Source organism: Maniola jurtina, chromosome 27, assembly GCF_905333055.1.
Source record: "Maniola jurtina chromosome 27, ilManJurt1.1, whole genome shotgun sequence".
NCBI lineage: Eukaryota > Metazoa > Arthropoda > Insecta > Lepidoptera > Nymphalidae > Maniola > Maniola jurtina.
The window spans coordinates 5,236,642-5,248,968 of NC_060055.1; the positions used below are offsets into that span (position 1 = coordinate 5,236,642).

The window sequence follows — 12,327 nt, forward strand, 5'->3', positions numbered from 1 at the left end:
TACAGTAGTAGAAGAATATAGGCTAGTTTTTATCCCGAAAAAATCAGGGATTCTTAGAGATACGGGATCAAATTTTTTATCGATTTTAATCCATAACTTCGTCAAGACATAACATGCAATACATTTTCTTTCCTTCCTTATTAGTAAAAGGTTCGATTCCAATAAAAAATAAATTGGTTCGCGCCTAAAATTGAGTACGGATTTCATTGTATTCAGAACATTATTTTCACAAGGTATGTACTATAAGTTTATATGTCGGTAGATTGTAATATGAATAACACATTCATATCCATACTTTGTCTCTGGAACAGGCTCCCCGTGCGAAGCCGGGGCGGGTCAACTAGTTAGTAAATAAAATACAATCGAATTTTTCTAATCATCTTGATTTGAGATCTTGATCTACCAAAATGATACAACAATCCACCGAAATGAAACAATTCAGAGCCTCGATAGCTCAACGGTTGAGGAGCGGACTGAATTTCGAAAGGTCGGCGGTTCGAACCCCACCCGTTGCGCTATTGTCGTACCCACTCCTAGCACAAACTTTACGCTTAATTGGAGGAGAAAGGCGACTATTAGTTATGATTAGCATGGCTAGTATTCTTTCTAAAAAAATAAATTATACACCAATATGATAATAATAATTCACCGAAATGAAATTTTATATCATTTCTTATAACTTATTTCCAAAGAGAACTTACCAAATGAATTTCATGTTCTTCAACTTATGGACACCACACCCAAGTAGACGTAGGTTCGTTACTGGCGGACACATTTGACTGACCAAAATTGTGATAGCCTAAAACAAAGTCAAAGCCAAATCATTTAATCAAATTGGGTACTTATTGTACACTTTCTTATTATCAAACGATGATGTAGTGGTGATAATAAAATTACGTTAACTTAAAAGTAAAGCTACGAAGGTTGCAAGCTAGGGTTCCTAGTGGTTAAGACGTCCGCTTCCTATTTAGAAGGTCGGGGGTTTGATCCCGGACATGCACCTCTTCGCAATCATGTGCGTTTTAAGCAACTAAATATCATAACACTAGCTGATCCGCGATTTCGTTCGCGTGGATGTAGGTTTTTTAAAATTCCCGTGGGAACTCTTTGTTTTTCCGGGATAAAAAGGAGCCTATGTGCTAATCACGGGTATAATCTATCTCTATTCTAAATTTCAGCCCAATCCGTCCAGAAGTTTTTGCGTGAAGGAGTAACAAACATACACACACACACACATACAAACTTTCTCCTTTATAATATTAGTGTGATAGTGTGATGTGAAGTGTGATAACTAATAATAAAAACATCGTGAGGGAACCGAAAAGCTTGAGAGTTCTCCATAATATTTTCAAAGGTGTGTGAAGTCTGCCAATCCACACTTGGCCAGCGTGGTGGACTGTAGACCATAGTAACTTCTCATTCTGAGATGACGACGTTTTAGACGTCCTCCCTGGGCCATTGGTAAGCGTTGTGGTCTTATTAGTGGGAGGTCCCGGGCTCCATTCCCGGCAGGGGTCTGGAATTTTATAATTTCTAAATTTCTGGTCTGGTCTAGTGGGAGGCTTCCGCCGTGGCTAGTTACCCCCTTCCGGCAAAGCCGTGTCGCTAAGCGATTTAGCGTTCCGGTACGATGCCGTGTAGATACCAAAGCGGTATGGGTTTAATAAAAACTGCTATACCCCTTCCTGGTTAGCCCGCTTCCATCTTAGACTGCATCATCACTCACCATCAGGTGAGTTTATAGTCAAGGGCCAACTTGTATCTGAATAAAATAAAAGGACACCTGTGCTCCGTAGTGCGCCGGTGGTGGGTATATCATGTTGAATCAAAACAACTTGTAAATAAGGCACATTTAGATTTGTATTAATCTGGACCAAGGATGCGATACCTATAAGAAAACACTATGATAAGCACGTAATATTAAAAATTTCGAAACTTGTAGCATTTAACTCTACTTTTAGTGATAGTTGTTATTAGTATAAAAGCATGGATCTGTTTAGGTCAATCATTGTATTCTCAACGTCGACAATCACAATAATACTTCAAGATGTCCACCTTCGCCCTCTTGATCCTTTGCTTCCAAGCTTGCTTGATCCAGGTAACGTTCAGTTTTCTATTTTGTTCTGATATTCCATTGATTTACAAAATATAGTTGTCCCAAAATCATCTACCTAGATTCAGTTCTAGATCAAGGCTTACCCAGAGATACGAACTTCTTTAATATGCAATATTTTTTTATTTTGCAACTAGCGACCCGCCCCGGCTTCGCACGGGTGTTCCGGGATAAAATATAGCCTATACGGATTCGGAAGAATCCCTCTAAGTAATGGTAAAAGAAATTTTGAAATCGGTCCAGTAGTTTTTGAGCCTATTCAATACAAACATACAAAAATAAAAAGGTTTCCTCTTTATAATATTAGTATAGATGAATGAAGCCGGTTAAAAAAGGAGTAGGTACGGTAAATAGTCTAATTGATACAATTCGAATGGTCGGTTTTATGGACTTCAGTCCTAATTCCTGACTGTTACACTACAACTTTTTTAACAGGGCTCTCTCCGTCACTCGCTTCATACAATCGTAGTTCCAATTTCATTTGAATATTAAGCAACCAAAGTCCATGAAATTTTGCAGACATATTATTCTGGAAACTAATGTCTGTGTCTGTGGTGTTTTAGATTTTTCTAAAAATATGTAGTTTTAAAATTACAGGGGCTCAAAGATTTGTATGTAAATTTTTAAAACCACGTAACTTTGAAACCGAATATTTTAACAGAAATCTGGAAAACCACAGACATAGATATTAATTTCTAGAATATGTCTGCAAAATTTCATGGACTTTGGTTGCTTAACATTCAGATTGGAACTACGTTTGTATGAAGCGAGTGATGGAGAGACCCCTTTTAAGGCTTCTAAATTCAGTCCCATCATTGCTGAATTCTTCGATTTGCTATATCATGGCGATTTAGATTGTTGTTTTCTTGTTTCAGAATGTATACAGCAGGTGTCTCGGTGGTACGGATCTAATTGGTCCCGCGTATGGCGGTTACCTCGGCGGTTGTAATGGTGGTTACCTCGGCGGTTATCTGGGCGGTTGTAATGGTTACCTCGACGGCTATCCCGATGGATATCTCGGCGGTTACTATGGTGGTTTTCTTGGAGGTTGTAATGGTGGTTACCTTGGCGGATGTAATGGTCTCTTCGACGGTTATCCCGATGGTTTTCTAGGCGGTTATTATGGTGGTTATCTCGGAGGTTGTAACGGTGGTTATCTCGGTGGATATCTTGGCGGTTGTAATGGTTACCTCGATGGTTATCCCGATGGTTTCCTTGGTGGTTATTTCGGAGGATGTAATGGTGGTTACCTCGGTGGTTATCTGGGCGGTTGCAATGGTTACCTCGACGGTTATCCCGGTGGATATTTCGGCCGTTACGGTGCTTACGGTCTGGACGGTTTCGCTGGTCCGTTCGCATACGGTTATGAAGCTTACGGCGGCGAAGGTATCGGTGATGTAGCAGTTATTGGTCAAATGCCAGTCTGTGGTACAACCCTGATCGAAGGTGAGGTGCCAATCATGGGTGCTGTGGAATTCGGAGGCATTGTGGCAGCCGCTGGCTCCTGTACCATTACTGGTAGCTGTGGTTGCGGATGCAGGGGTGGTTGCCGTTGCTAAATGTAATCTTACCTCTTCCATCTGATACCTACCGCTCTTCACTGACATGCATAAAACTAAAATTTTCGTAACTTTTTTATTGATTTATTTTGTTATTTATATATGTAAAATTTTGTGTCTTAGCGCTTTATGTATGTATGCCATATTGTAACTGATATATGTATTCTTTCCCAACTCGATGTGCTATCTAGTTCCCCCCACTTTGTGTATGTAATTTTCTGTATGTTTCACTCTTAGATCGCTTATACATAATATTATATAACAATGCAAACTTTGCTTGTTAAAGTTATTGTACGTCTAGTTGTGAAAAAAGTTGCAAAAATGTTTTTGCACTGGATAAACTGATATAAAGATAAAATAAAATAATTTCATAGAGTTCTGTATTTTCTATTTAATTTTTTATCCCTATTTCCCACTTCTATCGGAGACTTTGGCCTCGTCACTTACCAATAGGTAAGATTCAAGGTTACCTAGCTTTTGAAAAAAAAAAGACATTGATTCTTCCGAGAATGATTTTGATTCTTAATTTTTAATATTACTTATTGTTATGGTAATTGCTATACAATGCTCCAACGTTACGATTAGCGCTGGTCTAACAAACCCAACATGAATAAATAAAAAAATAAACAAAAACCCGACTGCGTAAATATCAAAAAGTTTAAAAAACAAGACGTAAATGGAAGTATTTTATGATAACAAATTGATCTTAACTGAAAAATACAGCCATCTAACTCGAATATTTTTTGGCTAAATTTTTTGGCTTATAAATTAATTATTATAAGTTAACAAGGCGTAGTCGCACGTTCGATATAAAAAATATAAATTTTATTAAGTTTCTAAAATAACTAAAAATGAAATTGAAAATATTTGTATAGGCTGTTTTATTTTCAAGTGGGTTAATTACACACTTTTACAATACACAAGTTTACTACAATTTTTTTAAATAATAAAATAGCGAGCAAACGAGCAGGCGGGTCACCTGATGTCAAGTGATTACCGCTGCCCATGAACATTTGCACTTTGCAGCACCAGAGGTACCGCGTACCGCGTACAGTATCTAGGATAGGGAATTAAAGCAACATCTGATGAAGTATGTAGTAACAATACCTACGGTCCATTGATTTTTTGGTCATGATTGATTGGAGAAATAAAGAAAAAAAATAAAAAAATCTGTTAAATTTATGTTAAAATTTTATTTTAATATATAACGGATTGTATAATATTCTCAGTAGAGGTAGGGTCCCCTGCAGCCGCAGCCGCAGCTGCCGGCAATGGCCACTTCACCAGCGGCTGGCGCAATGCCATCGAACCCCACGGCGCCCATGATCGGCACCCGTCCGGCGACCAGGGTGCTACCTTCCACCGGCAGTATACCAGCAACCGCTATATCGCCGATGCCCTCGCCGCCGTAACCCACGCCGCATCCACCGTAAGCGAACGGAGCGCCGAGACTGGAAGCGGCAAAACCTGGAACAGCGAAAGCGCGAGTGGACGGCAACGCCATATTGCATCCTGTAAAGGTAAAAGAAAGATTTTAATATAAAAAAATATAAAATCAAAATATAAATGCTTGAGCTTAGCTTATTATTTTTAAATAATATTTTTGAGTATCAATATTTTTTTAGTAAAAAGCAGCACATCTGCCGCCAGTCAGACCTTCATAGCCGTAGCCGTAGCCGTAGCCCAATGGACTAATACCGGTGCCATAGCCCAGACTGTCATAGCCGTAGCCGTAGGGACCAATAGCGGTGCCGTAGCCGAGGGGTCCAGCGATACCAGCAGCACCAATGCCCTCAGTCAACATAGCGACCTCTCCGTTGCCGCAACCGTACGCGACCGCACCAGCACCAGCAGTCGGCAGGACGCCCTCTAGAGCCGCAGTTCCCAAGAACGGCAGAGCGCCGCGAGCAACGAGCTCTCCTGCATAAGCGTTCTCAGATAGCACGGAAACTCCGTTTGGTGGGATAGTGGAGGCGCTGGCCACTGGCAGGGCGCCGCCGGAAAACGCAGGAGTGGCGACCAGCTCGGCGCCACAGACTCCGCCACACGGAGCCCCGAGACCGCTCCACGGAGCCCCGGCCCAGCCAGCGCCGATGCACTGTCCGGAGATGGACTGCAAGCAACAAACAGATTGTGGTCAAGCACCGATTATTTCCTAAAAAAACTTACCATATTTATTTAAGTTTCATATTTCGTAGCAAACTGAAATGATATCTACGAACCTGTGCCAATAGCGCTTGAGCAAACACGAAAAGAACGGCTTTGAATACCATAATTGTATATTCTTCGAGCTTAAACTTGAGAATGGCATGAAAACTTTAAAACCCCCTTTTATACAAATTCGAAGCACTTATCAATATAGTAAGTACACAATTGCAACTATTATGTAAAAATTAATAAAATTGTTACATATTGCGTGAAAAAATCTTCAAACGTGACTTTTGAATGATTCGCATTTTATGTCAGTAAGTAATAGCGATAAAGTTAATTTCTGCCAAGAAAGTGTAGATTTACGCAATCAAGTCTTAGAAAATGATTTAAAATATTAATACTTTTACAATTTAAATGATTTCTGAAATACTGAATTCGCATCATACTAATTGCCATATGAAATACATTGGTATAAAAGCTTGCCCTAGTTGAGTCCGATCATTGTATCCTCGTGTCTACACAACACAAACACTACAACATGAACACCTTCGCTGTTCTGCTGCTCTGCGTCCAAGCTTGCTTGATTCAGGTAAGAAAAAACATTAAATAATGCTAATTAATTAATACAAAAAAAGTTAGAAATAACATGCCTGAATTACTATTTTAGTCTGTAATTTTGAAGTTATAAGGTAAAGGAAATCATTTAATTTCCTTGGTACAAGTAAGGGACAAAACAGTCAATATAGTTTTTATTCCTTCGTTATTTCAGAATGTGTGGGGCCAGCTCTGCGGCGCTGAGCTGATCGCTCCTGGTTGCGGCGGCGCTTATGGCCTCGGTGCTTACGGCCCCGGTATTGGCGCTTACGGCCTCGCTGACGGTGCTTACGGATTCGGTCTCGGCGCTCCGTTCGCCTACGGCGGATGCGGCGCAGCTTACGGCGGCGAAGGCATCGGCGATGTAGCGGTCGCCGGTACACTGCCAGTGGAAGGCAGGACCCTGGTCGCCGGACAGGTGCCCATCATGGGCGCCGTGGAGTTCGGAGGCGTCGTGCCAGCCGCTGGCGGAGTGTCCATTGCCGGCAGCTGCGGCTGCGGCTGCAGGGGACCCTATCGCTACTAAAAACATTTTCTACAAATTTTGCATTAAAACAAAATAATTACGAAAATCATTTAAATTTTCTTTCACAACTTCATGCACCTCTTTGAAATAAGCTTTAATTAAAACTCTTTGGCTAGCTTTTTAACAACAGCAATCAAACTAGTTTAACAATCTTATATGTGAATCTCTATTCTTAGATTCTTTTTCATGCGTATTTTTAAAAAAGCAACCGGTGAGTTTCTCGCCGATTCTTTTGGTAGAGTCACTTGATTGCGTGTTGCGTTTCGCACGCCTGAAACATTATTTACGCTTCGTGCCTTTGAATCCGGAGTGCTTAAGTATTGGACTTAAGCATTTGCGCCAAATACGTGCACAATCTGATTAGTAAATAGCATCAATCATTTAGCAGCAATATCTGTGATCTTGGGATAAATAAATAATTTAATTTTCACATGAACGCTAACTTTGGTAACCTGACAAAAATATCTGATGCAATAAAAGGACGGTAGTGAGGGCTAAGTTAAGCTCTCTACATTAATAAAATCAGAAATGAGGATATCTCTGAAAGGACCAGTGTTATCTATGCGTATAGCTCAATGAGTGGTAATCAAGTGGCGCCAAACAGATATTAAAATCTAAAATAAAAACCGACTTCAATAACCACAAACAATAAAAAGTAATAAATAGTTTAATTTATTACCGAATTTATTAGGTATATGTATATTGTACATATGTCCATACTAAATTTTTTTGGAGCCGGTGCCAATCAGCCGTACTAACCTTCTACTCTTCATATGTTGTGTTGTGAGTTGTGACTCTACGCCTCATTGGCCCCGACTCCAAAAAATATTATTATATTAACTCTTGTATGTACATAATATATTCGGTAATTAATTAAATTATTTTTTAATTTTTAGTGTTTGTGGTTACTGAAGTCAGTTTTTATTTAATTTTATAATTTTTAGTGGTCATGTATTAAAATATGCTATGCTTGATTTAAAACGTACTGTTTGTACTAAGCTACTACACTGATCGCGAGCAATTAAAGATCGCTGCATACGTAACGTGTTTTTTCTCGAACTTCTATTGGACAACTGGAACGCCCCGCCCCGTCCGTTTTCTAGTTGTCCAATAGCGGGACGGGAAAAAACACGTTACGTATGCAGCGACCTTTACTCTTAGCCATTGAAGAGTTCCGTTAGTTAGTATGGAACTACATTAACTCTTGTCTATACATATAATAAAATTGTAGAAATGTGGTGTCTGTACAATGGAAATATATAAAAAAAAGTAGCAGGGGTTGTTATTATATCGATGCCGAACCCGAAATTGTAATTAAATTTTTTTTGTCTGTTTGTCTGTTTGTCTGTTTGTCTGTGTGTTTGTGCACGCTAATATCGGAAACGGCTTATTCGATTTAGATACGGTTTTCACTAATATATTGTAGTAAGCTTCACTTAACATTTAGTGTTTATTTCATGTCAATCGGTTCATAAATAAAAAAGTTATGTCAATTTAAAGAATCACGGCGAACATTTTTAACGTACAGAGATGCTGCCCGAAAAGTCACTATTCCACGCGAACGAAGTCGCGGGCACAGCTAGTATACATAATATATTCGCTAATAAATTAAATTATTTTTTGCTTTTTAGTGTTGGTGGTTATTGAAGTCGGTTTTTATTATTATTTTGTTTTTTTTTTTATCATCGAAATGTTGTGCAGGAGTTACGTTAGAATTTACTAAGAATCTAATCAATACTTGGACGAATCACCTGCGATCAGCGATATTACGTGGTAAGTAACAAGGCAGTCTATTGACAGAAGCAGGAAATAGGATAGTTTTATAAATTAAATAGATAACACAAAATTCTATCAAATCATTTTATTTCATCTTTATCAGTTTATCCAGTGCAATCTAACATTTTGTTTGTATGAAACTTTTTTCACAACTAGACGTACAATAATTTCAGCAAGCAAAGTTTGCATTGTTGCAATCTAAAAGTGAAACACTCAAAAAGTTCAGACACAAATTGGGGGAATTCGATAGATAGCACATCGAAATAGGATAAAATACATATTAGTTACAATATGGCATTCCTCTAGGACATATTTTAATACATACATAAAGCGTTGAAACACAAAATTTTCCATACATAAAATAACAGATTTCCAAATAAATATGATTTATAAAAATGTTACGAAATTTTAAGTTTAGTGCATTTTAGTGAAGAGCGGCAGGTATCGGATCGAAGAGATAAGATTGCATTTACTTCTCAGCAACGGCAACCACCTCTGCAGCCGCAACCACAGCTACCTGTAATGATACAGGAGCCAGCGGCTGCCACAAGGCCTCCGAATTCCACAGCACCCATGATTGGCACCTCACCTTCGATCAGGGTTGTACCACAGACTGGCATTTGACCAATGACTGCTACATCACCGATACCTTCGCCGCCGTAGGCTTCATAACCGTAAGCGAACGGACCAGCGAAACCGTCCAGACCGTAAGCACCGTAACGGCCAAAATATCCACCGGGATAACCGTCGAGGTAACCATTACAACCGCCGAGATAACCACCAAGATACCCATCTGGATAACCATCGAGGAAACCATTACATCCGCCAAGATAACCACCGAGGTAACCACCATTACATCCTCCGAGATAACCACCAAGGAAACCATCGGGATAACCATCGAGGTAACCATTACATCCGCCAAGATATCCACCGAGATAACCACCGTTACAACCTCCGAGATAACCACCATAATAACCGCCTAGAAAACCATCGGGATAGCCGTCGAAGAGACCATTACATCCGCCAAGGTAACCACCATTACAACCTCCAAGAAAACCACCATAGTAACCGCCGAGATATCCATCGGGATAACCGTCGAGGTAACCATTACAGCCGCCCAGATAACCGCCGAGGTAGCCACCATTACAACCGCCGAGGTAACCACCATACGCGGGACCAATTAGATCCGTACCACCGAGACACCTGCTGTATACATTCTGAAACAAGAAAACAACAATCTAAATCGCGATAATATAGCAAATCATACAATTCAGCAATGATGGTACTAACGCTATTATATAGCAAATCGAAGACTTCAGCAATCAGCAAAATTTCTAAGCCTTAAAAAAGCTGTAGTGTTACAATGGTCAGGAATTAGGACTGAAATCCATCAAACCGACCATTCGAACCCTATCAATTGGAATATTTGTCGTCGTACCTTGTTCTTTTTTAACCGACTTCTTTCATTGCAAAATAATAAAAAAATTGCATTTTACGAAGTTCGTATTTCTGGGTAAGCCTTGATCTAGAACTGAATTTAGGTAGACGATTTTGGGACAACTATATTTTTTAAATTAATGGAATATCAGAACAAAATAAAAAAAACTTAACTGCCTTACCTGGATCAAGCAAGCTTGGAAGCAAAGGATCAAGAGGGCGAAGGTGGACATCTTGAAGTGTTGTTATGATTGTTGACGTTGAGAATACAATGATTGACCTAAAAAGATCCATGCTTTTATACTAATAACAACTATCACTAAAAGTAGAGTTATATGCTACAAGTTTCGAAATTTTTAATATTACGTGCTTATCATAGTGTTTTCTTATAGGTATCGCATCCTTGGTCCAGATTAATACAAATCTAAATGTGCCTTATTTAACAGTTGTTTAGGTTCATCATAATCAACCCATCACCGGCGCACTACGGAGCACAGGTGTCCTTTTATTTTATTTTATTCAGATACAAGTTGGCCCTTGACTGCAATCTCACCTGGTGGTAAGTGATGTTGCAGCCTAAGATGGAAGCGGGCTAACCAGGAAGGGGTATAGCAGCTTTTTATTAAACCCACACCCCTTTGGTATCGACACGGCACCGTAGCGGAACGCTAAATCGCTTAGCGATACGGCTTTGCCGGTAGGATGGTAACTAGCCACGGCGGAAGCCTCTCACCAGACCAGACCAGAAAAGAAATCATAAAAATTTTATGATTTCTTTTCTGATTTATGATCTGGTAAAACCCTAGTTTGCAACCCTCGTAGCTTTAGCTTTAAGTTAACCTAATTTATTTATCACCACTACATCATCGTTTGATAATAAGAAAGTGTACATTAAATACCCAATTTGATTAAATGATTTGGCTTTGACTTTGACTTAGGCTATCACGATTTTGGTTAGTCAAATGTGTCCGCCAGTAACGAACCTACTTTGATGTGATGTCCCTATGTAGAAGAACATGGAATTCATTTGGTAAGTTTTCTTTGGAAATAAGTTATAAGAAATGATAAAAAATTTCATTTCTGTGAATTATTATCATTTGGTGTATAATTATTTTTTTAGAAAGAATACTAGCCATGCCGATCACGACTAATACTCCCCTTTCCCCTCCAATTAAGTTAAGATACGACAACAGTGCAACGGGTGGGGTTTGAACCATTGACTTTACGAAATTCAGTCCGCTCCTCAACTGCTGAGCTATCGAGGCTCTGAATTGTTTCATTTCGGTGGATTGTTGTATCATTTTGGTAGATCAAGATCTCAAATCAAGATAATCAGAAAAATTCGACTGTATTTTATTTACTAACTAGCTGATGCCCGCAGCTTCGCCCGCGTGGATTGGTCAGATCCCCTGCAGCATCAGGATTGAGGAGTTGGACTCCAAATTTTTTATGAAACAATGTCGCAAAGTTCCTCTATCGATTAAAAAAGAAATGACGCAAATCGGTTCAGAAATCTCGGAGATTTCGGTGTACATAGGTAGAAAAACACAACTCCCTTTTTGAAAGTCGGTTAAAAAAGTAGCCTATTTTACGCCCTGGTCAATCCTCTACTTGCCTGTGAAAGTCCCGTCAAAATCGGTTCAGCCGTTCCAAAGATTAGCCTTTTCAAACAGACAGACAGACAGACAGACAGACAGACAGACAGACAGACAAAAATTTTAAAAACGTGTGATTCAGTGTTGGTATCGTTCAAATAACCATATGAGCTTAATATGAGGTAGTTATTTCGAAATTACAGACAGACACTCCAATTTTATTTATTAGTATAGATAGTATATAGATAGTTGACCCGCCCCGGCTTCGCACGGGGAGCGTGTTCCAGAATCCAGAGACAAAGTATGGATATATGAATGTGTTATTCATATTACAATCTACCGACTTATAAACATAGTAAATACCTTGTGAAAATAATGTTCTGAATACAATGAAATCCGTACTCAATTTTAGGCACGAACCAATTTATTTTTTATTGGAATCGAACCTGTTACTAATAAGGAAGGAATGAAAATGTATTGCATGTTATGTCTTGACGAAGTTATGGATTAAAATCGATAAAAAATTTGATCCCGTATCTCTAAGAATCCCTGATTTTTTCGGGATAAAAACTAGCC

At 39.2% G+C, this 12,327-nt stretch overlaps 2 protein-coding genes and 1 long non-coding RNA gene across 8 annotated transcripts in view; 1 reads left to right on the plus strand and 2 right to left on the minus strand.

Moving 5' to 3' along the window:
* Window positions 1-10,476, minus strand: part of LOC123879080 (chorion class CA protein ERA.1-like) — a 31,616-nt gene extending 21,140 nt beyond the window's left edge. For 2 of the 6 annotated variants that reach the window (XM_045926590.1, XM_045926589.1), the window contains exons 1-3: window positions 10,339-10,476; window positions 9,660-9,936; window positions 7,293-7,299 (exon numbers count right to left, since the gene is read on the minus strand). In XM_045926590.1, coding sequence (XP_045782546.1) covers window positions 7,293-7,299; window positions 9,660-9,936; window positions 10,339-10,389 — 335 coding nt within the window. In that variant the 5' untranslated portion in view covers window positions 10,390-10,476. Of the gene's footprint in view, window positions 1-7,292; window positions 7,300-9,416; window positions 9,937-10,338 lie in introns of all 6 variants that reach the window. The other 4 variants (XM_045926591.1, XM_045926592.1, XM_045926588.1 and 1 more) reach the window with 2 other exon arrangements.
* On the minus strand, window positions 3,121-3,426 carry LOC123879099. The gene is made up of 2 exons (XR_006798947.1): window positions 3,364-3,426; window positions 3,121-3,177 (listed from the first exon to the last, which is right to left on the minus strand). It is a non-coding gene; the product is annotated as an uncharacterized LOC123879099 (long non-coding RNA).
* Window positions 6,316-12,327, plus strand: part of LOC123879091 (chorion class CA protein ERA.1-like) — a 30,924-nt gene continuing 24,912 nt past the window's right edge. Inside the window, exon 1 of the mRNA XM_045926628.1 lies at window positions 6,316-6,412. Within this exon, the coding sequence (XP_045782584.1) occupies window positions 6,362-6,412 (51 nt within the window). The 5' untranslated portion in view covers window positions 6,316-6,361. The remainder of the gene's footprint in view (window positions 6,413-12,327) is intronic.